The following is a 25,366-nucleotide window of genomic DNA, read 5'->3' on the forward strand; positions in this document are numbered from 1 at the left end:
ACTTTTAGTATTCGAGAGATCTTCTGCTCGACGTGCGTCTTCCAGGTCATCTTACAATCTAGGATTACCCCTAAGTGTTTGACCTCAGAAGACAGTTGCAATGTAACTTATTTCAAGGTGAGTTGTAACAGGATTTCCATATTGCGTTCCAAAGTACCAAGGTACTTTTTATAGGATTCACTGAAAGACCATGCAATTTGTACGAGAGATTTGTCTTGAGATTAGTACGCACAGATCATCCGCATAAGCTTGGACGTGTCGAATTTCCTTCAGATTAATACGAGTACAGTGTCTTGTGGGCAGCCCTTCTTAACCTCAACCTTTACTCCTACATCGTTTCCTCCAGTCTTTTGGATAGCATAGGTTGAATCCATTTGGCAAAAATTTATTATACTGCATGCCTTCTTATAGAAGAGCACATAGAATCAAAGGTAGCATTGTCACCAAGAGTGTTCTTTCTTGTTTCCAACCCGTTTTCGATTACGGTGACGCACTCGTGTAGAGCCGATTCACAAGATTTTCCATTTTGGTAAGCGTGTTGTGATCATACATTCCGGAATTTTAAACATAAACAATGTAAGGCTTATGGGCCTGAAACTTTTTGGTAAAGCATAGTTGTCTTTGCCTAGCTTTGGGACAAAGACAACTTTCACCAGACGCCACGATTGTGGAACATAAGCGTGCGCGAGACATGCTGTAAATATTCATTTCAGAACCTTCATTAGTTGTTCTTCGCCCACGCTTGAGCACGATTGGGTTAATCCCATCGGGTCCTGGGGACTACTTAAAGTTTTCGAATGACGAAATTGCGAACCTTCTCGTTTCTTCGTTAGCTATCCTAGTTGCAATGAATAAATCACGTCTGCTGGTTATACTGGCATGATCAAATTGATCGTTCACTTCTGACTTTGAGTCAGTATAACTGCCACTAGGTTTGAGCAGTGAGTCCTGCCTAGCTGTCTGGTCCCTTTTTGGGACCTTGCACAACCTCACTGAACTCTTACGACCCACCAGTCCACAGCAGAACCATATTACTTCCGTTCGTAGAAAAAAGCGTCAAAGCACTGAGACGTAAAAGGGCCTGCACATCGGACGCCTAAGCCGCTGGAGAAAGGGGAGGGTTATCACAAATATGGGTACCCCGTGCAGAAAAGATCTGGTGGTTACTCTCACTCTCTGTGAATGCCGAATGGTAGTCACGCACCAACCCATTCGGCTACGGCGGCCGTCTGTAAACACATGGCAACTGTAAATGACAGCGATGTATGTAACAGATCTACGTGCGTCAAACGTATTTATATTATGTATATTCATATTATTTTCTTATAATAAGTATAATTTAAGCATTAGTTGAAAGTTTGTTTATTTTTATCTCGACGTATCCTGACGGAGGCCGCCGTAGCCGAATGGGTAGGTAGGTGATTACCATTCGGAATTCACGGAGAGAAAGTTGGTTCGAATCTCGGTGAAACACCAAAATTAAGAAAAACATTTTTCTAATAGCGGTCGCCCCTCTGCAGTCAATTGCAAACCTCCGAGTGTATTTCTGCCATGGAAAAGCTCCTCATAAAAATATCTGCCATTCGGAGTCGGCTTGAAACTGTAGGTCCCTCCATTTGTGGAACAACATCAAGACGCACACCAAATAGGAGGAGGAGCTCGGCCAAACACCCAAAAGGAGTGTACGCGCCAATTATATATACATATATATATCCTGACAAGTTCAGAAGTAGGATTTTTAATAACTAGTAAAGTTTGATAAACAATTCGGTCAAATTATACGTGTGGCGAGCGAAAATATTTTGAACAGAACGATAGTATACGGAAAAGTTAAACGGTTCTTATGGCTAATACAGTAAAGATTACAAGTTTAAAACTCGAGAAGATAAAAGCTACTCTACAATAAAATAACTTGCCCACAACAGGGTCAAATTCGGAACTTGTTCTAAAGCTGAGTGAATTCTTAGGGGAAGACGAAGTCGAAATTGACGAGCATGAAGACGATTCCATTCAAGATCAATTAGACCAACTACGAGCTGTGAAGAACACAATTACAGCAGGGCAGGAGCCTATTGTGCAATCGCAACGGACAGCCATGCAAACTCCGATTCAGCAAACGCCAACGACAACGCAACAAATACCAACTGCTGATTCACCGTGTGGCAGAGAACGAACATATGTACAAGGACGAACACGAACGGCTTCAGTAAAAGAAATTGCCGTGACCCTTCCTGATTTTAATCCACACATATAAGCTGCTGGAGAGCAAATGCATGAGTGTGTCGCCTTAGCTTAAGTGTTTACAATTGGGACGAAAAATGTGTCATGCTAGCTGTTTACAGTAAAATGTGTGCTGACGCAAAGGTGTGAGCGTTCAGGTGTTAAAAAGTTATACACGGAAAATGACTTTAGATGTACTGACGATAAGCAAATTAAAACGGAGCTATTAGAAATAGTCAACGAATATCGGAACGTATTTGTAAGTGATCTTAATGATCGGAAAAACGAATGCAATTGAAATGGAAATTAAATTGGACACGGATGTTCCAATCGCGCAATCTCAATATCGAATTCCGGAAACGCAAAAAGCCATCGTAAGCCAAATAGTAAAAGATCTTTTAAAAAACGGTATTATTGAAAAGTCAAACTCGGTTTATGCTAGCCCAATAACTTTAATAAAAAAAAGAAGGTACAGATAGAATGTGTGTTGACTATCGCAAAATAAACGCTAATACGAAAAAAGAAAATTTCCCAATGCCCAATATCGAAGAAACTACAAGAAATTTCGAATTATAAGTATTATATAACACTTGCCTTAAATTCGCATTATTACCAGGTGCCAATAGCTACTGAAAGTCGAAGTATGCAGCGTTTATTACTACTGAAGGTCTATATAATTTTAAGTGCAGGATCATGGCAAAAATTAAAGACAATAATATTATCTGACATGACACACTATGTGGATGACATTCTAATAGGGAGCAACACAATCGACGAAATGTTTAATAAAATCAAACAAGTTTTTCAAGCAATACGTGAGATACATTTAACGCTTAATATTAAAAAATGTGGGTTCTTAAAAACAAAAATAGAGTTTTTGGGTCGTGGTCTTGGTTCCGGTGGTATTCAACCAGTGTTAAGAAAAACGATTGCAGTTGAACAATTTAAAGCACCAACTAACGTTCATGAAGTTCGCCAATTTCTAGGGCTTAATGGTTATTTTCCGACGATTTGTCCGGAGTATGTTATTTTATCTGAACCGTTAAGAAAACTTTTAGGAAAAGACAGCCAATTTAATTGGACAAACGACCAACAGATAGCTTGAACGCTTAAAGACATTCTCTTATCTTAACCAGTAATGGTAACGTGGAAGCGGAACATGAAATCCATACTGATGCCAATACAATTAGAGCATCTTACCGGAAAGCGAATGGAACACGCATGATTACGCATTTTGAAAACTAATATTACTAACGATGACTGGCTTTTTGCAATGTAGTTAAGCGACGAAGGAATTAAACAAATCTTCTAAAAGGTTAACGTAAATGATTTATCTGTAAGAGGGTACTGCGTTGAGAAAGACAGGTTTTATCGTGTCATCAATAAGAAGAAGCTGTGCGTTGTCCCGAAATCACTTCGTTGGTGGATAGTTCATGACTATCATGATAAGGCTAGACATCTAGGCGTAGACAAAACAATCGACCGTATACAAAACTTACTTTGGTTTCCACGAATGCGAAATTTTGTAAAAGCTTACGTAAAATCTTGCGTTGACTGTGCAAAAAAGGAAGAGCGGAAAGAAAGAAGGGGTGTATAGTATAACTACGATGATATCGAACCGATTCCTTTTAAAACTATATATCTAGATCATCTTGGTCTATTTCCGAAAAGCTCGCATAGGAACGAACACATATTGGTTTTGGTTGACTCTTTTACCAAGTTTACAGTAATTCGCGCTGTTAAGAGTACTGCAACCCAACACGTGCTAGCAGTCCTCGACGAAGTAATAAGCTACATCGGAGTTCCTCATCGTTTTGTAATAGATCGTGGAACATCGTTTACATCTAAACTCTTGTTAAATATTGTACAGATTACGATATTAAACACATTCAAAACGCAGTTCGCACACCACGTGCGAATAGGCATGCCGTACGAGCTAACCGAACATTGCTCAGCATGCTACGAACGATGACACAAGCGAAAAACAAATGGGACGACCAAATACGGGATATCCAATGGGTTTTCTTTCAACACAACTCGTAATCAAACTACAGGTCAAACCCCATAGTATATTCATTCAAACCACGAGATATTTCCAAAAACAAACTGACGACAATTCTAAACGACAACGACTCGCAAAATATAGTAGATATCAACGATCTTCGACAATCAGCAGACGAGTGAGTTAACCGACAATGAGAAAAATCCAAAATACGTTTCGACGCAAAACATACCGCATCAACACAATACGAAGTTGGAGATTTTGTCTTAGCAGAGAACGAACCAGCAAGCACAGGGGAATCACGAAAGTTGGAGGCACGTTACAAAGGCCCCTTTATCATAAGCAAAACTCTTGATCGTGATCGATACGTCATAACCGATCTTCCAGATTCTTCACCCAAACAACGTCATTACACATCAATATTTTCTTCCGATAAACTTCGACCATGGTGTAATCTGTCAGTTTTTGACGAACAATTAGCGAGGGTGACGAAAGCACCGATGAAGAAGAGAACTAACACGTTTCTACGACAGTCGGTTCTACGTTACCGAAACGACCCGGATTTATATCCGGCCAAGGACTGCCACTCCAGCAGTATTCTGCGTATGTAAGTATGGGGAATGTTTATGCTGCTACAACATCAACAAAAAAAACTAACGGCGAGGTCGCTTGTATATTCAGGAGTGGCGGACTGTAAACACATGGCAACTGTAAATGACAGCGCTGTATGGCAACTACAAGCTGTTGTCATGATATTTTAAAGTCTTCAACGGCAGTAAACGAACGAACTTGACGGTCGCTAACAGATATACGCGCCTCAAACGTATTTATATTATGTACCTATATTCATATTTATTTATTTTATTTTTAAAAGCTTACATGATAATAAAATTATAAGTAAACTTAAGCAAACGCAGCGCCAGCAATAAAGTATAATTTTAAGCATTAGTTGAAAGAGTGTTTATTTTTATCTCGACGTAACCTGCCAATCCGTAGCGTTCTGCTTTAACTCAATAATCTCTCTCTTTGTCGTTTGACAGCGAGGAATATTACTGAGTTAATAAGCAGAGTCAGCTCGCGCAGGATGTGATTCTTTATAACGCACTAACTGTCTTGGCTTAGTAGAGGCTATGATTGAAAGGAACCTATTGTAATGAGCTTATCTAAGCCCTGCATTCAATCTTACAATCAGTCATAGCCTATCCTAAGGAGAACTCATGCCATGAGGACAAATAAGTCAATCCCCAAAACTGTGGCCATGCTAAAGCTCCAACGTTATGGGACGCAATTCCGGTTTTGATCACTCTGGAATGTGCACAGGTGCATTATCCTGTTGAAAGATTCAATTAATAGACCCCAATGCTTCACGAATCTTGGGAAAAGAAAATTTCAATAGAGCTTTATAGTTATTTCCAGCCATTTTATAGTCTCAAGAATTTTCAATTCGAACGCGCATAGTACGATATTGCTTCCCATACCATAGCACTACCTCCATGGCTGTGATATCGACTCAAGTACTTTTCCTCCTTTCTTAAGTCATGGAAATAGTATCCATCCGGCCCTTCCAGATTGAACTTCTTTCGTAAATAAATACTACTTTTTTCCATTCATCGGTATTGTGATTTGTGGTATCTTGTAAAATCGATTCAGAGGTGTTTTTTTTATTAATTTTAATGCATTAGGCTCTTTTAAAACCGCCCTTCAAACAGTGGATTTGCTGTTGAAAGGGCGAAACTCGATGCAACCCTGAGGATTTGGCGGGTTTCCTTCTGTGTTAAAGCCATCGCAGTTCTACATTTGTAGTTTTTACCATAGAAGGACGATTTGAAAGCCCCTTCGATCTGTTCACGATCTGTTAAACGTTTCCGCTTTTCCCTTTTATTAAAATTAAGAAGCTTTCGACCAAACACAAGGAATGCGTAAAAAACGATCCCTTTTCACAGCTTTAATGTGCAAATAATGTGATCTAACTGAGTGCCTCTAATCAAGTGAACCAGATTGTATATGCTCCTGCTGTGTTTTGCTAACGCAATTATACGTACTATGTGTGTACTAAGCTTAGCATATGGGCATATCTATAACAATGCTGCACTCCCAGTTGCCTCTTACAATATCCCCTTTGAGTTCGATCACAAGACTCAAAAAAAATCAAAAATTAATGGTAACACACTTGCTTTATTTCATTTCCAACACTTCACTATTACTGTTCGTTTATTCGCTTACAAGTTCAACTTCCAACTGAATGCTCTGCGCCCCTACACTTCGATTTGTATACATGTGCTTAATTACTATCGTAATTTCTAGAACTGGCAGCTCGTATCTTCTGGCGAGTTCTGTTGTAGCAACAGCTTAGGGCCTTCGCACATGGGTCGTATCTTCATCGTAGCGCATGCGACAAAATGCGAGGCATACGCTTCGTTGTCGCACACTTGTGTTCAAATAGCAAACTGCACACGAGTCGTCAGTTACTCGTACTCGTCAAGGCAAGCATGCAGCATAACGCTTCTCGTACAGCAGAGTCGTCAAATATCTGTACGCTTGTAGTTTGTTTTTGATTTTCAGTGTTAGTATTTTGTTTTTGAATAGTAGGTTTCAAAAATTGTACTAGCTCCTTAAAAGTGTTTTTAGACTCTCTGAAATGTAAAATCATTGTAATCATTTGTGTAAGTAAAAGTCTGAAATTTGTAATCATCCTCTTGTAACTCCCTTGTGGCAATGAATAATCCTCTGTTTGAGTTATTCCTAATGTAAATAATAATAATAAAATGTAATAAAATAAATTCCTCATCAACGCTCGACAAATTGACAACTCGTACTTTTTCGATAGCTAGTTGCATTGTGTGCGGACAAGCAAGCGTATCGTAATCATCAACAAAAAAATTATGTAGTGCCGCTGACGATACGATGATGGTACGTCTCGTGTGCGGAGGCCCTTACCAAAATCCGTCTGTGCGATGTAATCACCTGTCGTCTTCCTCTAACTCATCTAACTGTACACCCAGAAAGGGTGTCTTGTCTCCCAATCCGCTGTCGCCATCAAGGCTAATTCATATTTTTGTTTGGCATCTCGCTCGCTATTGTTGCCAGTCGGTTCGCGAAACTTCACCGTTCGGAACAATATGTTTATTTAAACTACTTGGTTCATCGCCTGGCGAAACGAAGAGGTATATTATTTAATAATTGTATAACTTATATATTAGGAAAATAACTGAACTTAGGCATTAGAACATAAGAACATATTTATTAGGCCGAGCTCCTCCTCCTATTTGTGGCGTGCGTCTTGATGTTGGTCCACCAATGGAGGGACCTCCAGCTTCAAGCCGACTCCGAAAGGCAGATATTTTTATGAGGAGCTTTTTCATGGCAGAAATATACTCGGAGGTTTGTCATTGCCTGCCGAAGGCGCCCGCTATTAGAAAAAACTTTTTGTTCATTTTGATCTTTCACCGAGATTCGAACCTACGTTATCTTTGAATTCCGAATGGTAATCACGCCCAACCCATTTGGCTACGGCGGCCGCCGGAATTGTATTTAATTGTATTTAAAAAAGAAGAAGAATTTTGAAATTAAAACCAGTTTTATTTTATAGCTGATCACCATATCGTTGCGTCGTTACTTCTACTTTCTCCTTCCAACTACCCCATCATCATCATTGCTACTCTGCTATCATTGTTTCGCTTGTTGAAAATTTGCATGGTAACAAAACCCGCTTTTGTGATCCCAGCTATTTTGTTAACTTTAATTATGGTAGCAATATCTCTGTATAACTCACCTTAGTTTTACGATATTATTATGAAGCTTTAGAATATTATAGTATGTGTTGGATAAAATAAGTGTGAGCCACTGTATATACAATAGAATGGGGCCAAAAAAAAATTTTTTTTAGGATCGAATTCTAATAGTGTGGAAAAGTTGCACTGTTAGACTAATAAAGTGTGTGCCAATTTTCAGCCCAATCGAACGATATCTTCTGTCGCCAGCAGAGGCTTCAAATTTTGAAATTTCAGTTTAAATTCTGAACAATTTTAACTTTTTTGAAAATATTATTTGTTATCATACCGGTATATGTTAAATACAATTTTTATATGAGAAGGCCCACCGAAACAATTTAATTCACTACACTCCACTCTGATTGATTGATCAAGCATTTTCTTCCGCTTTATTCGAAAGATATTGTTTCGTATAAAAGCATTTAATTATAATCTTTTATTAAAAGTTTACATGACGACAGTGGCATTAACCAAATTTTCCCTAAGACAAACGGTTAATTGCCCATTGTTTGGAAGTCCTAAAGATTTGCCAGATCATCAACTACCAAGTTATGAAGATGTAATGAGATACTGTTTTTTCAAAGACGGGAACTGGGAGTAGAGTGAGGAGGAAACAGACAACGAACAAGTTGCCAAGAAAATCATTTGTATTTATAACAAGGCTTCTATTCCCACAGTTTCACATTCACGCGTAATATACATGATAAATGAGTATCATAAAAAGTACAGAGAAATTAAAAAGGGTTTGTATTCTGCACATAGAAGTCCTACTTTGAAAAAAACGTGCTGATGACTTTAAGGCGAATGCTTCCCGACTTTTTGATAATTCAGCTTGTAAGTGTCAAGATTTTACAACTTGCTCATGTCCAAGAGAAAAAGAAGTTCCTCAAAAAGAGCAAGCGTTTCTGTCACACCAAGGAGGTGCTCGTATAGGCCGTATCGGAATAATGGACATACCTGAAACAAAGAAACTTGTAGAAAGACAACGGCGCCGCGATGAGATGACCAAGCAAATTACTAATTAAAAATTCTGTGGTCCGGAAAACTATCCCTCTTGTTCTACGTTCGGCTGCAATATATCGGAAGTGAATGATGGTTCAGAAAGGAAACTGCAGTTATAAGCCAGCGATATGCCGTAAGTGATAGAGCAACAGCAATGCTTGTTAATTCAGTACTTAAAGATGTTGGTTTGATCTCTTCCGAATCACGAAACAGATAAAAACAAAATTAGACGCGAGAAAAACCTAGTGCACCATGAAATACAACTCAAAGATCGCGTCAATGCCTTTGCTCCAAAGGCACTATATTTTGATGGTCGAAAAGTCGACATAATATATTCAGGTCAATAGGGGAAACAAATTCTACCTTCAGGTGATCAAAGAAGAACATATTTCGATTTTATCTCAACCTGGATCGCAATATTTAGCTCACGTTACACCGAAATCAGGCAGCGCTGTGGACATTACAGACAGCATTTATGAAGTGGCTATGAAAGCATAGATTGTGATGGAACCTCAATAATAGGTTGTGATGGAATCGCAGTTAATACCGGACCAAAAGGAGGGATCTTTGGAGGATAAACTGGGCCGTTCGCTTCAGTGGTCAATATGCCTCCTCCATTTCAATGAACTACCGTTTCGAAGTATTTTCCAGTTCATAGATGGTGTCACTTCTGGGCCGAAATCATTTAATGGTCAAATTGGCTCAAAACTTAACGGTTGCCACAACCTTGAAGTGGGGAAATATGCACCTATTAACTGTGAATTACCCGCCATCTTAACTATGGATCTCAGCAAAGATGAAAAGTATTTGCTGGAAATATCAAAGGCAATCCAAAGAGGTACTTGCTCATCGGAACTTATATTTTGTGATCCTGGTCGAATAGAATTTTGCGTTTGTATATTACAACAGTTCGACCTTCAACTAAGCTCAAAGATCTTGTAAAATATTTGCTGACCGTCTATGTCCCAATGTGGTTTAAATACGAAATAATAGCTCTCTTGAAAACAGGCCAAGGCTCCTGTTTGAAACTATCAGATGGACTCGGTACCTCGCACCTAAATATTTAGATGTTGCTAATGTTTCTATTCCTCGGAACGCATATTTTGCTCTTCCGGAAAACATCCTTTTAACAATGATGACTGATGAGAGACGAGAAATTCGCCTCGATGCTCTCGCAAAAATTTTGCAAACGCGAAATAGTTTACTACATGCATGTCGCACTCTACCCAATCTCGATTTTGATGCTGATGATTACAACAAAATGATAAACTGGTCCTCGGTAAATATAATCTCTCCCCACGTTCTAAAGAACGTAACAAATGAAATTCTTACGGAAATTTTATCATCCAACAATGTGTATGAGAATTGGGCGTTCTCTAAATATCCATGCCACACACTTGCGGTGGAGCGAATGGTGAAACTCGTTACTGAAGCATCACTTCAAGTATGCGCAAATGACGCTCGGGATGGATTCATTCGGTGTACATCCCGTCAAACTATGCCTCAGTTTGACAACAAAGCACAATACTCCCTCGGATTTTATAAATATGAAATGAACTATTGCTTTACGTTTAAAAAACGCAGTTTCTTGAAATACTTTTTATTTTATAATTTTATTTCAATATCACAAAATGTGGATAAAAAGAAAAAGCTTTGGTAAACATGAAATGAATTATTGCTTTAAGTTTAAAAACCGCAGTGTTTTCTTGAAATATTACAAAACATGAAAAAAATAACAAAACCAGTTTAAAATAAAAAATAATAAAAAAAATTAAAAAATAAATAAAAATTAAAAAAAATAAAAATAAAAAAACAAAAAAATTAAATTATATTAAAAAAAAAAAAAATAAATAAATAAATTTATGTCTAATTAGTTTATAGTACTTATTTTTGGTATGAAATGTGCTCCGGTATGTATGCATAGAGAAAAAAAAAATATCCTGAAAAAATTAAATTTTTCAGAATATCAACGGAAATTTCAATATTTGAGGCCTCGTTCGATTGGGCTGAAATTTGGCACACACCTTATTAGTCTAACAGTGCAACTTTTCCGCACTATTAGAATTCGATCCTCAAAAAAAAATATATGTAATATACAATTGGCCGGTGCATCCTTTGCTGGGTGTTTGAGGGAGCTCCTCTTCCAATTTTGATGTTGTGCAGGTTTATGCCGTCTCCGAACAGCTGATGGTGTTTTATGAGGAGCTTTTTTTTGGATCTCTATTAGAATCTTTTCTTTTCTATCATTTCCCTTATGGTACAAACACATTCGGCCTATACAGCCATTGGATATACACTTGAAGACAATGCACAGACCTAAAGTTCATTGGAAGAATTTAATACTTTTGTGTTTATTTAAGCATAATCTTATAACTTGAAGTGAACGTGCCGCAGGACGAAGGAGTAGTACTAAGCAATTTTGGTTGATAATGTGACTTAATGATTAAATCTGAACAGCTTGGTTCCAAATTATGTAGTATTTTTTCTAGTGTAATCTCTTAAAACTGTTAAAAAATAGTCAAAGGCCAGGACTTTTTCATAAGTATTATATATTATTGCAAATCAAGTATTTGGTTTTATAGAAATATTATAATATATAAAAACAAGTAAAGCGATTTTAAATTTACGTACATTTTTTTTATTAATTCCAGTGCAGTCTCCAAATTGTTCAGCATACGAAACCTTTAGTTCTACAATTGTCAACGAGTCGACGAGGAGGGACCTCTTTAATAGTGCGAAAGGTTAAATTGGAATGCAGTGCCCAATCTTTTAGATAATAACGCATTAAATTTCAGAAACTACTTATGAAAACGAGGCTACCTTCAGTTGCAAGAAACATATGGACGGCAATAGACGAGCGGCTTCTTTAACTATATTTTGTAGGAAGGTGTGTATATACTAGTTTACTTTTTTAGGCTTGATACATTTTTGGTGATTTTCAGTTCTATAAACTTGCTTGGATTAGATTAAAAGAGCTGTGTCGTGAACTCAAGTTGGCAGAAGAGCCACATCTTAATAAGTTGTGGACGCTATTTGAATATTCAATAACCCAAAGGACAGAGTTAATGCAAGACCGCCATCTGGATCAGATGCTTATGTGTGGAATTTATTTATACATAAGGGTTTGTACAAAAATATTTTTATAAAATATTGTTATAAAAACACTTAAATCTTATGTATATATATATATATATATATCGTAGGTGCAGGAAATACAATTTAAGTCATTTATGGATATAATGAAGTTTTATAGGAAGCAACCGCAAGCTCAAAGTAGCACATATAGAGAAGTTCTTATCGAACCAGCCGAAGAAAAAAGTGAGTATTTTTATTGTCATTATAATCTACACCTTAAAATGAAGATGACAATTCATGTTTGCTTGTGTATCAAGGTGTCCTCTCCTGGACCAATTCTGCTGACAATAATTTCAGCTAAAGAATTTTTTTAAATACTCTGAAGGGGTTTATTTATTACCTCAAAAATCATTTTATTTCTACTTGATGAAAGCATTTTTCCGAAAATAATTTAACAAATTTAATATTGAGTTTTTAAAATTAAAACTGGGGAAATCAATACGGTCGCGTTATGTGACAGCTGTATCATGTCGCTAGCGGTGAGTGTACAAAACGGCCGTCTTTTAGTGGTGAGCGGAGATTTTAACTTAGATTTTTTATTTTTTTATTATTAGTATTTTTATTGCAACTAGTATAACATTACATATACATATATACTAACGAGCAATTTTTGTGGAGTTTTGTTAAAACAAATAATTTAAGTTAATCCTCAGAAAAATACAATTCATACCTTTAAGTAATTTTTATTTATTTATTAGTTTAAATCTAGAGGTTTTTTACGTTTGAGCCTTTTTTAACTTAGATGATCATATTTTTACAGTGGTAGGTTAGAATAATGAAATGAGTATTTAAATAGTTTTCAACTTCTGCTCTTTAGTTAAATAAAATAGATTAATAAAATATTAGGTTGGCGAAATGAGTTGTTCTTACCGAAGGTTTTTAGTTTAACCAAAAAACAATAATTGCTGTTTACAATCTCTTCCCACCTCTCGACCAATTTATTAATGCCGTTCCGCCAAAAATCGCTTGGTCTGGTGTCAAAGAAGTTGTTGAGCCAGTTTTTAAAGACCACTTAGTTATAGAAGGTAACGACGTTCATATAGTTTGACAGGGGGTGAAAAAGATAGTAATCGGTCGGTAAAAGGTCCGGAGAATACGGCGGGTGCTGAAGGACCTCCCATTCGGGCTCTTGGAGTGCGGCTTTGACGACTTGTGCAACATGGGGCCTGGCGTTGTCGTAAAGGAGTCGGATCAGGTTTTTTTCTGTCGAATAGCCTCATTCACGCGGTGTAGTTGGTTAATGTAAAATGTTCTTCATCGAATTCAGAAGGTCTTTTTCTATGGGACGTGTCATCGACGTCAAAGCAAAGATGAAAAGCAAAAAAGAGCAGATGTTGAAAATGTTCAAAATTTTCTGACCCTCAAAACTAATAAAAAATTAAATACCTCAAAAATTAAATTACATATTTTTGTAGAGCAATAAGATTTCTATCGAATGAATACTTACCATTTGCCAAACAGTAAATAAATCGTTGTAAAATAAAAGAAAGATGAAAACGCTATGAACCCAATAAAAAACTGCGGTGTAGAATGGATGATCTATATATTGAGCTATTGCTATATACAGTCTGTCTAATAGAAGCATCGCTGACCAAGCTCAAACTTGGAGTTCCGTTATAAAAAAATTAAATGCCGCCAAATAGGTCATTGTTTTTCGCAAAACACGTTGTGAGAATTTTGTGAGAAATATAGAAAGCGTGCGTTGTTTTTACAAAAAACTTTCACGTATGAGAAACGATTTGAAATAGTGTTTCTAGGTGCATGCCCTAAAGCTCCCAATATTTGAAGAAGCCGAAGACGTTCATATATAAGTGAATGCAAGGGTATACCGAAGTTAAAAACGTTGACGACTTTCTCGACGAGGCATAAAAAAAAATACCTCTTCAAAACAAGTTCAGAAGATCACTGATTTGTTTGTCACAAAGCCGAATTTATCGTTCCATAAAGATGAATCAGTTTTATGGAAAATTGGTGTTAATGTATCCAAAGACACAAATGCACTATTCGAGGATGTTTACGTGCAGAAAACCTCAAATTCCGGAGCGCACTAAAAAAACAGCTTTCTCATTATCAGACCTTGAAAAAATACTTGCATGGGATGAGGCAAATTCATAACGAAATTTGGAAAACGTAATATTCACAGATGAATCTTCCTTTTGGGCGAATAATTGCATACCTCGCTCCTGGTGTATTGGTGATGATCGACAACTTCAACGAACCGTTAATAATCCAGTTGGGGTATGTTTGGTACTGCTTCTCCGGAAAACTATTTGGGCGTTATTTGTGTTAACCGCCAATTTGAATGTGGTTTTCATGAATAAAATTTACCAATAAGTATTATTATGGTAAGTTGAGAAGAAAAACAAGAGAACAATGATCCCAAGCAGCAACGCCCTATTGAAAATGCTACGCCCCACGCAAAAACTCGAAAGTAAGACGGGCAAACAGTTATCAAGCAATTTCGGCTAATTTGGGGCGATTGCAGCTAATCGTGGTGTCTATACATTTTATTGAATATATTGTGTATAAAAAAATATTATAAGCCCGTACAATGCAGTTTGTTAGATTCGAATTGATCAAATAGTTTCTACGTTATGGTGGACGCGCTTCTTTTAAGCAGTCTGTATGTGTATCTAAGAATTACCTAAAGTTTAGACTCACCGAATTAAAAGTTTCAAGAAATTAAAATTGGGTTCAAATATATATTGCAAAACAATATATCGCGGGACTGCAGTAATGAGTTACTTAGAGACATACAGTTCGCGAAAAAAGTATCATATTATACTTATAGTACCAAAACATTTTGACTTATTTAATTTTGTGTATAGTACCACACATCTTGTCTTATTTAATTTGTTTTTTAATTTTTCTATCATAATATATAAATTGTTTGATCAAAATATATATACATGTATAACAAATATCATATCTCGGATTTTATAGGAACTTAAAAAACTTTCTTTAAAAATTCAAACACTTTAATCATAATTAAAACTGCGGCCGCCATAGCCAAATGATTTGGTGCGTGGCCACCATTCGGAAATGCGTAGGTTCGAATCTACGTGCATGAAACACCAAAATGATAGAACAAGTTTTTGAAATAATTTAAAGCCATTGGTCGTGACGTACTAAACATGCTGAGGTTGAAAAAGCTGGGTCCATTGGGAGTAGAGTACCTCACAAGGGTTTTCAATATGTCCATAACCACTCTCATAATTCTGAGAAATCAGGGAAAGTGTTCCCACTACTGAAACCTGGGAAATCCGCCAACCAAGGGGAATCTTGTCAGCCGATAACTCTTCTTTCCCCAGTAGTGAAGACACTTGAAGCCCTTCTACTTCCACTCTACACGAAACACCTGACCTCAGTCTCACACCAGCATGTGTGCACAGTATCACCGCAGCACTCACCGTCATTAACACTCAGATAAACCGCGGGTTTAACCAAAACCACCCCTGCGAGAGAATTGTCTCAGTAGCGTTGGACTTGAAGAAGACTTTCGACACTGTCAGGCATTCCACGCTACTAGATGATATTTGTCACGATAATGGCGTCGGGCAATAACATCGATGGCCTGTGCTCCAAAGTGAACAACTACCTCAGCGACTTTTCTCTCTTTTTCACTGCGAGGAATCTCCAGCTTTCCCCACTAAGTCCACGGCGACCCTCTATATTACCACCTGGACAAAGGAGGTCAACTGCCCCTCAAGGTAAAAGTCGTTGACACACTAATACCGACCGTTAACAACCCCAAATTCTTGGGAGTTACCTTCGACAGTTTGTTCTCGTTCTCTGCGCATACAACTGCTATTGCCACTAAAGTCCAAAATCGCAACAAGGTCCTCAAATCGCTTGCCGGCAGCACTTGGGGCAAAGACAAAGAAATATTGCTATCGAAGGCAATAGACCGGTTTTAAACTATGCTGCGCCTGCCTACAACCAGTGATCCGCAGGAGACTAAGCTAAGACCTATTATCACCTATGCATCAGTGGTCTGGATGAGTAGACTCTCTCTCGTGGGTGTCAGGAGGTGACCTTATCGAGACTACAACGCACTGTGGCAATCTGTTGCATTAGAGCTTTTCCGACTACTTCAGGCCCGGCATTAGATGCTCTGATTGGTTTACCACCACTTGATGCTTTCATCCAAGGAGAGGACTTGAAGGCCATCTGCTGGCTGAAACACAGTGGGAACTGGTACATAGATTTTTAAGTAAAGAGATTTTTAAGTAAAGAGACTTATGTTATGTAAATTCATAGGATATACGGAAGCCTAGTTACATAGATGTTTAAGTAAAGAGACTTATGTTATGGACTGCAGAACTATCATAGGTATGCTAACAGGTCATAATCTATTGGCTGCGCATGCGTACAAGATAGTGATTGCTAACACGGACAAAAGCAGGAAATGCAGAGAAGATGTTGAGGAAACTTTAGAACACCTTCTGTGCATTTGTCCGGCATTATTAAAAACGCGACTAAGATACCTGGAGGACGTTTTAAAAGCGGAGCTCTCAGCTCTACTTAGATTCGCCAAAAGCGCTGACATCCTTAGGTATTCATAAAGGTCGGTCTCCATCTCTTATCGCTAGGGACCAAAAGGTCTATGCGTGGCTTATTGCCAACCAGGCTAACCTAACCTATGTTATGGTTTAAATCAATTTTCTCAGATCCGCTCTAATGAAGTAATCTGCCTTTTTTTCAATGTTTTCCTGAGAAGGAGTCTTTGAAGATGAAACTCTCATGAGTACTGCTATATCGGCATAGCAGTATGCACGACTTGTAGCCTCACAGCTACACCTACGTACTAAATACCTCTCCATTATCCACCATTCTCCCCGTGGAACTGTCCAAAAAGGAATTACCTCGCGGAGAGGGTTAGCTCATAGGCTTCTAGTTATTTTGTCTACGAACCTCCTCACGTCTTAAATCATTGTGGATATATTTTGCGCGCGCGCAGACTCGCTTCCTGTTATCACCCGATTTTAGCATAAAATCTATAATATTTTCTTCGTTTAATATACCACAAGTTTCGGGAGCATAGCGTGGGCATTGGAACAAGACGTGCTCAGCGTCTTCTTCCCTATCCGTGCAGATTGGGCAGTTTGGCTGAATCTATGGAGGTATTTTCGAAATACTTCGTGCCGAAAGAAATTGGGTTAGGTGGAAGCTTGTCTCCCCATGGTTCCTTTCTAACCACGTCGTAAAAATGGGCTTGCGCTAATGCGTCCATCTACCTTTCGGTGATCTGTCCCACCGGTCTTGCCAGTGGGCGATCGATCGACGCCTTTCTTCTTCTGCAATAGTTTTACGACTTGCTCTACCGTCGTGTTCAGATAGCCTTATATACACTCTCTGCATTTCTTTCGCCAAAATGTCTGCGGAGATTAGTCCTGCTATAACGAAGGAAGCATCGTCCGAAATTGTACGGAAGCCGCACATAGTCCGCTTAGCCGATAGACGACTGCCAGTTTTTTTGTGAAATTATTTAAGTTCAGTGCTTCAGCCCAGATCGGTGCGGCATACAAAAGAACCGAGCTGACTACCCTGCTATATGGTATTCTTTTGCGGTGGCTAGGTCCGCCATTGTTTTGCATTATTCTCGACAGACAGGACTGCACACTCGATGCCTTCTTCACAGCGTATTCTAGGTGCGTTTTAAAGTTTAGACGACTGTCAACCATCACTCCTAGGTATTTAATAGCCGGTTTTGAACTGATAGTTACAGTCCCAACATTTACATTTATGGTTTCCACTATCTTTCTGCTGCTTACTAGGACTACATCGGTCTTATGCTCAGCTAATTCCAACTTCATAGACCTTAGCCAAGTCTTGATCCTTCGCTGGCAATCCTCTCAATTTCGTGAATATGTTTCGCTACCATTACCACCGCGATGTCATCCGCGAATCCAATGACTTTAGTTCTAGGGGGCATATCCAGTCTTAGAACGCCGTCATACATTAGGTTCCATAGCAGTGGGCCAAGAACTGATCCTTGAGGAGCTCCGGCTGACATACTCCTCAATGCCTTTGTCACTTCTAAACCTTAGTTTACGGTTCGTGAAATAGCTCTCAATTATTCTAATAATATAAGTAGGCGACCCTGTTTTTGTGAGGGTTTCCAGTATACACTACCAGCTAGCTGTGTTAAAAGCATTGGCTTCTGTTGCCAAATCTACCACGCATTTAATAGCATCCAAACGGGTATGTGGATAGAATACCTTTATCCTCAGCGAAAGACGACAACCTGTCGCAAATAATTCTCTCCAGAATTATCCCCATTGTGTCTAGTAATCATATTAGTCGGTAAGACTCGCCAGGCTTTTTGTTGCCCTTGGGTAAAAGCACCAGTGTTTGTTTCTTCCACTACTTTTGAAAAGTGCCTTCGTTAAGGCAGGTTTGGAATACTGCTTGAAATATGTCTGGACGTTTGGAAATCGCTACTTTCAGGGCTCTATTTGGAATACCGTCTGGACCTGGTGCTGTCTTAGACTTTACTTTATTACACGCCACTTGACTGTTAATGTTGGCAAGGTGCAGTACCGGCAAAGAGGTGGTCTCTCACCATTTATAATAAAATGCGCGAGTGTGTACCGATTGTGTGTCCAATGTGAAGTCAGACGAAGGCAGTGATGTCCTTGGTACGGCATATGGCTTAATAGTTGGGTTTAGTGCCAGTTGTATTTAAGTTTGCATAATGGTGTTGCACTGTTCTCCATGTCTCAGTTGTTTTTGCTTCAAAATATTTATTAATTAGTCGGTAGATGTCCTTCTTCAACATACACTCAAATGTGAGCAATAGTTCCACTGCTGCAGTCTTAGCCGTTTTCTTCGATTGCGGGGGCGTTGTGCGTCATGAGTTCTTGCCACAAGATAAAACGGTCAATAAGGAATATTACCTGCAAGTTATGCGCAATTCGCGCTAAGCAATCCACCAGAAACGCCCGGATTTGTGGAAGAACAAAAATTGGCTCTTGCATCACGATAACGCCCCTGCTCACACATCGTTACTTGTGCGCGACTTTTTGGCCAAAAAAACACCCTAATGATGCCACAGCCACCGTATTCCCCAGATCTGGCCCCTGTGACTTTTTCTTGTTCCCGAAACTGAAAAGGCCCACGAAGGGCGACGCTACGCTATGATTAACGAGATAAAGACGACATCAAAGGAGGAGCTGACAAGATAAAAAAAAATGATTTTTTGAAGTGCTTCGAAGATTGGAAAAAACGTTGGCACAAGTGCATAATATCTCATGAGGATTACTTTGAAGGGGACAAAATAGATATTAATGAATAAATAAATAATTTTTTAAAAAACACAAAGTTCGCGATACTTTTTGAACACACCTCGTATATAGTCGCGCTCTTCATTATATATGTTTATGTTAAGAAAAATATAATACAAGGCAGTAAAGATTGTCGCCAGCATGAATTTATATTTACGACCTTAACTCATCTACTCGTATTAAGTTTTAAATGCACATTAAAGCTAATGCAAATGCATAAAATTTTAGATTTGTCTAAATTAGTAAAACAATGCAAGAAAGATATTGTTTATAGAAATTATGGCACAATCAGTTATTATTATTATAGCAGTATCAGTTTCTAAACTATATTCATTGATTATACATTTTTCTGTACTTTGTGCTTTGCAGATGGGCCACCGCAATACCGTGACATAATATATTTTTATAATAACATATATGTTAAAAAAATGACTCCATACGCCCTTAATTTTAGTGGAAAAAAACAATCAGTAAGCTATTTTATGCAACATTTATCTAAACTGAAATACAATTTCAGTAAATTTCAGCAGCAGAACGTGCCCTTGTCACCACATCCTACGGAGAAGCAATCATATCCCCGAAAATTGTCTAATAATCTCATAATTATATCGAGGATGGAAAAGTCTGAACATTCACATTCGCAGGTTTTAACATATGAATTTTCAAAAAGTCCTGGAAAAGTACGTTTCTAATGAAATATCAATGTAAATTTTGTAAATTTAACTGATTTCCTTTCGTATTGTCCAAGAATCTTGAAGATCTAAATTATGTTATCAGCAGAGGCAAGCGGAATCTGCCTTTTAATGAATTGGAGAGCAGCGATGGACCTGTTATTGAAAGAAAAATTCCGAAGAAAACACCAATATTTTTACAAAAATGCAGAGAAGTTTTGCAAGATAGACAAGAAGAAAAAAAGTGAATTCATTATAATTAATAATATAATTTATGAAAAACAGATTTATAGTGGCAAAACAAACAGTTGGGTGAAATTTAACTTCTCAAATTATAAGAGTAAGGTATAAAACATAAAGTTTACTTCAACATGTAAAATATATATAAATTTACCTAGAATGTAAGCCAAATAGAGATATGAGATATGAAATATATTCGACCCTTTATATTTAAAGCAAATGAAATAATTATAGAACGTATTCATTCCTTCTTCGCTTCTTCTACCCTTTATATTTGAAGCAAATGAAAAAATTATAGAACGTACAATATTTTTCCTTCTGCGCTTCTTCTACTTAAGAGCAAGTAATTTAAATAAATTAGGTTTGTGTTAAATTTTGAAGTCTTGGAAAGTTCGCTTGGTTTGAAACATTTGAACATCGGGAATATGCTTTGCGAGTAGCCTGTGCTTACCAGCAGTATCGGATGATGTTATTTGCGTGATTGCGGGAAAAATTCCACTGGATATCCAAACTCTAGAACTAAACCGTCTCTACCCAAAGCAAGGCGCAAAACCTACAAGGGACCAAAAGATGGCACAGCGAATGGCGTCACTTGACGAATGGCAGCGAAGATGAGATCATTCTTCTAAAGGCTGCTGGGCGCACGAACTTAACCCTAACCTTGACACGTGGTTACGGCGAAGACTCGAAAAAGTGGACTACTTCCTCTCCCAGATGCTGAGCGATCACGGCTGCTTTCAGTATTATCTGCATAGGTTTGGCCTCCCCGCATCACCACTCTGCCCTACCTGCTCAGAGAGGGTTGAAGACGCGCGACGAGTACTCTACTGTCTAAGATTCGCAAGAGAACGTGAGGAGTTAGCCACTATCCTTGGAATACAGCATAGAACAATAGAGCTGTTTCAGTACTGGCAGGTAGATCAAAATAATATTAACGCCGAACTTACCGACAAGTGCTTAAGTTAACATGAAACAGTGTTCCAGAGAAGGTCGACTCAGATATACCGACAACAGATGCGGACGCTTGAGTTAACGACTTACTACGATATCATACGCAGACAAGACGGTAATGCGCATGACATTACCGCACACTTTTGAAGTTCCATTTACTTCTTAATTGAGTAATGGAGACTATCAGCAACGTGTAACCTCCATATGTCATAGGTAGAGAACCTGGATGCAGGTTTCTTCTGCGGTTGTTATCTAAAATTATGGCTCCGCCCTCGATGTTGTGCGAATGCGGTGCCGGTGTGGAAGTCAGCCTAAGAGGGGAGGTCACACATATCATTGACGCGACGGCATCAATTGAATGATTATGACATTTTTATCTTCCCTTCACCAAAAAAAAAAACATCGGGAATGTAAGGTTAGCCAGGTTGTTTGTACACTTTATAGCCCTAAGGCCCATTGTGATATCTGCATTTCCCCCCCGCGGGTTAGGGAGTTAGAATTTGCTCCCGATATCGGATGCCTGGCGTAAGAGGCAACTAAAATCCACTCCTCAGCCTGTTAGCCATGAGCTTTAACTTAACGATCGAAACGGGTACATAAACGGCTTGGTGACGATGGGAACACTGTCGTCATTAGAGCGTCTAACTACAGTTTTCCCAGCAGACAGGACATCAGCATCGAGAGCTGTAGGGTTCTCATTAGGGCATACTGGACACCATTTGGAATTGAGGCAATTGGGTTGGGATGTGTTCCCTTGCAACCTTTATAAGCGGCTTGATATCCCGCGGAAACGGCGTGCTGAAAGGAACACCATCTCCTCCGTCCTATTAAAACCTTGGCAGGTCTTCGGTCTCGGTGAAAACACCAAAATTAAGAAAAACATTTTTCTAATAGCGGTCGCCCCTCGGCAGCCAATGGCAAACCTCCGAGTGTATTTCTGCCATGAAAAAGCTCCTCATAAAAATATCGGCTTGAAACTGTAGGTCCCTCCATTTGTGGAACAACATCAAGACGCACACCACAAATAGGAGGAGGAGCTCGGCCAAATACCCAAAAAGGGTGTACGCGCCAATTACATATATATAGGTCTTAAGATACGTTCAATGATCGTAACCACTAACACAGGTTGTGTAGGTTGGGTTGAGATGACTCCCCATTAATTCCGGTTGGGGCTTGGCTCTGGACTCTAGACCCCATACGCGCCAGAATCAACCCTTCCATTACCCCCCTACTTGCATAAATATTCTTGGAGCTTTTTAAAAAACTACACCCACGATCGGAGATAGCGGTCTTAGCCCAAAAGCATAGATAAAATTAACGAAACATTAAACGCAAAAACGCAAAACCAAAAACAAACAAAAGATGAGCAGGCAAATATCTTTAGGAGAAGCCCGTTTGTGATGAATTCACCTCCCCTTAAAGATAACCGATGCAATATAGCCACAGGCGGAGCAACGAACCTAATGGTGGCCGTCGAAAAAAAGAGCCAAAGCAGACCCTACTTCAGTTGAAAAGACAGCAGCAAGGCCAGCAAAACTTCTGACGAGCTTCCTGAGCTCTGCCAATAAAGTTGAGGCAAACCAAATGGTACTACCAACGCAAAATAAGAAGCTCAGAGATCTCGTCGGCAAATTGGGTTCTGAAATAGATGAGCTCATTCGTTTCTGTGAAAAAAAGGTGCAACATAATTAAGCTCTGGCATACGGAGCTAGTTATGCAAGTCGAGGCGGGAGAGGTCCAAACAACAGCCGACAGCCGCGTCATAGCCACACAAAGTTTACCACAAAGCGGTAAGCGATTCAGGGCTCAATCGAATCCCAAGGAAAACTCGCAATACCCTGAGAAGGTTACGCAGGCAAAACAAATGAGAGCTGCAGGCTCAGTGGAGAAACAAGAGCAATTAGTAAGGTCAACGCAAAAGGAGCAGGAGTGAACGAAAATTCGCAGGCAGAAGAAGGATAAAAAAGCAATAGCAATAAAACCAAGAGCAGATGCCTTTATAATCGCATAAAAGTCTGACGGTATTTCCTATGCGGACATATTGAGGTAGTAAGATCCAACTCTGAGCTCAAGGAATTTAGCAAGGAGGTGAGAACGATTCGGCCAACACAGAAAGGACGTTTCCTTATAGAGTCAAAGCGCCGAAGTGAAGTCAATACCAAATATTAGGCTGTAATTGAAAAACACTCGCGAACGTATCTACGGTCGATCTGCCTACCCGAACCCATATGGTCACAGTGCAGATTACAGAGCTAATATTGGAACTAAGTTCGACATACAAATTATTGGATGCCATGGCACATATCAAAAGGTCAGACAAAGGTGCGATAAAGAGTACTAGAGCAGTATATGGAGGTACGCACGCCGTTTAAATACAGCTTCTGGCAGAAGATGCTAAGAGGACCCTAGCTCTGGGGCATTTAAGAGTTGGCTGGATAAGATATCGAGTCTCGGAAGTACTGCCGTCCAAACACTGCTATAGATGTTGGGGATATGGGCACGTTCCCACAGCCTGCAAGGAACCTGATCGCACTAAACAGTTCAAAAGATGCGATGAAGAAGGTCACAAAGCTGTATATTGCAGCAAAAAAGAGAAATGTTCATTATGCAAAGGCGCTCATGCAGCCGGAAGTGCAAAGTGTCCGTTTCACCAAGAGGTTGTTGGAACGCGAAGACCATGAAACTACTGCAGCTTAATATCAACAACTGCAAAACGGCACAGGGCCTCTTAGACCTATTGGTAACGGAGAAAAGGATTGATGCGGTGCTGTTGTCGGAGCCGGTAGCGCTTAAAAACACGTTTGATTGGGCGGCAGATAAAAAGAACCTTGCTGCGATTGGGGTGACTAGAGACAAAATTGCTCAATGTAGTATGACGGCAGAATACGAGGGTTTCACCTGGGGTAAGGTACAAAACACCTACCTAGTGAGCTGCTACGCCCCACCTCGCTGGTCAATCGAACAATTTGAAAAATGCTGTCACTTATGGAAACAGATTTGAGCGAAACGACCAACAGAAGACTTCAACGCTTGGTCTGCCACATGGGGAAGTAAAAACACTAACGCAAGAGGAAGGGCTACCAAAGAAGCATTCGCGAGCATGAATATGGTACTTATGAACGATCCCGGCCGCGGTTTGCTAACCTTTATAGCAGGTGTCTGGCTGAAGGAATGTTCCCCAAGTGTTGGAAAAAACAGCGGTTAGTCCTTCTGTTGAAGCCCGGTACGCAACCTGACCAACCGACACCGTACACTATTGGAAAGGTTTTTGAACGCATAATAAGTGAGCGATTACAAGAACATTCCATACGCCGCTCCAGTATGGTCAGGAGGACGAACGAGACGTTGAAAAGAGTTACTGCAAGCTGACAGTATCTGATGATCCCATCTGCGTTATAGCGAGTAAAGTTCCCCTCGATATACGAGCAGAAGAACATAAGCGACTGTATCACTCACGTGCACAAACCAACATCTTAAAATAAAATAACCGAGCGCGAACGTACAATGGCAAAGTGGCAAAATAGAGGGGTTCAAAGGACGATGGATGTATAAGTTGATACCCAAACTAGATGTATGGATAAGCAGAAAGCACGGACTACTATCTAATCCAAATCCTTAGCGGACATGGTGGCTTTCTTGCGTACCTCCACCGTTTTAATCTAGCAGATAATTCGACCTGCCCAGAGTGCCACAGCGAAGATGAAAGTGCAGAACACGTGACTTTTCACTGCGCCAGATTTTTTGAAGAGCGCTTCGAGCTCGCAAAAGTCCTCGGCGTCGTCCCCTCAACGCAAATGCTGAACTCGAAAGAGAAATGCTGCAGAGAAACAGTTTGCAGCAAGGTATTTATAAAACTGCGAAATTTACAATGGGGGCGCATAGCGGAAGTAAAGGGAATGCGACCGATATAGAATGCCCAACAGATGCCCAGATGCGTTACAAAGAAGTCATTTTTAAACAGATCTCCTGTGGGGGTGACTGTATTCAGGAACAGACTACAATCACGAACACGTGAGGTAAAGCCTCAAGACGAAACCAAACAGACGACAAGTCGATATTGAGTAACGTTTTTGCAATGGTGTCAAACCG

The 25,366-nt window shown here is 39.3% G+C and overlaps 1 protein-coding gene across 2 annotated transcripts in view; it reads left to right on the forward strand.

Annotated features, from left to right (window-relative positions):
• The window catches only part of LOC129237477 (retinoblastoma family protein), an 86,138-nt gene extending 65,584 nt beyond the window's left edge, over nt 1-20,554 (forward strand). The window contains exons 9-15 of one of the 2 annotated variants that reach the window (XM_054872254.1): nt 11,646-11,735; nt 11,790-11,881; nt 11,937-12,116; nt 12,198-12,312; nt 19,785-19,885; nt 19,943-20,095; nt 20,164-20,554. In XM_054872254.1, the coding sequence (XP_054728229.1) occupies nt 11,646-11,735; nt 11,790-11,881; nt 11,937-12,116; nt 12,198-12,312; nt 19,785-19,885; nt 19,943-20,095; nt 20,164-20,334 (902 nt within the window). In that variant the 3' untranslated portion in view covers nt 20,335-20,554. The remainder of the gene's footprint in view (nt 1-11,645; nt 11,736-11,789; nt 11,882-11,936; nt 12,117-12,197; nt 12,313-19,784; nt 19,886-19,942; nt 20,096-20,163) is intronic. The other variant, XM_054872255.1, reaches the window with a different exon arrangement.
• Nucleotides 20,555-25,366: the final 4,812 nt, after the last annotated feature.

Source organism: Anastrepha obliqua, chromosome 2 (genome assembly GCF_027943255.1).
Source record: "Anastrepha obliqua isolate idAnaObli1 chromosome 2, idAnaObli1_1.0, whole genome shotgun sequence".
NCBI lineage: Eukaryota > Metazoa > Arthropoda > Insecta > Diptera > Tephritidae > Anastrepha > Anastrepha obliqua.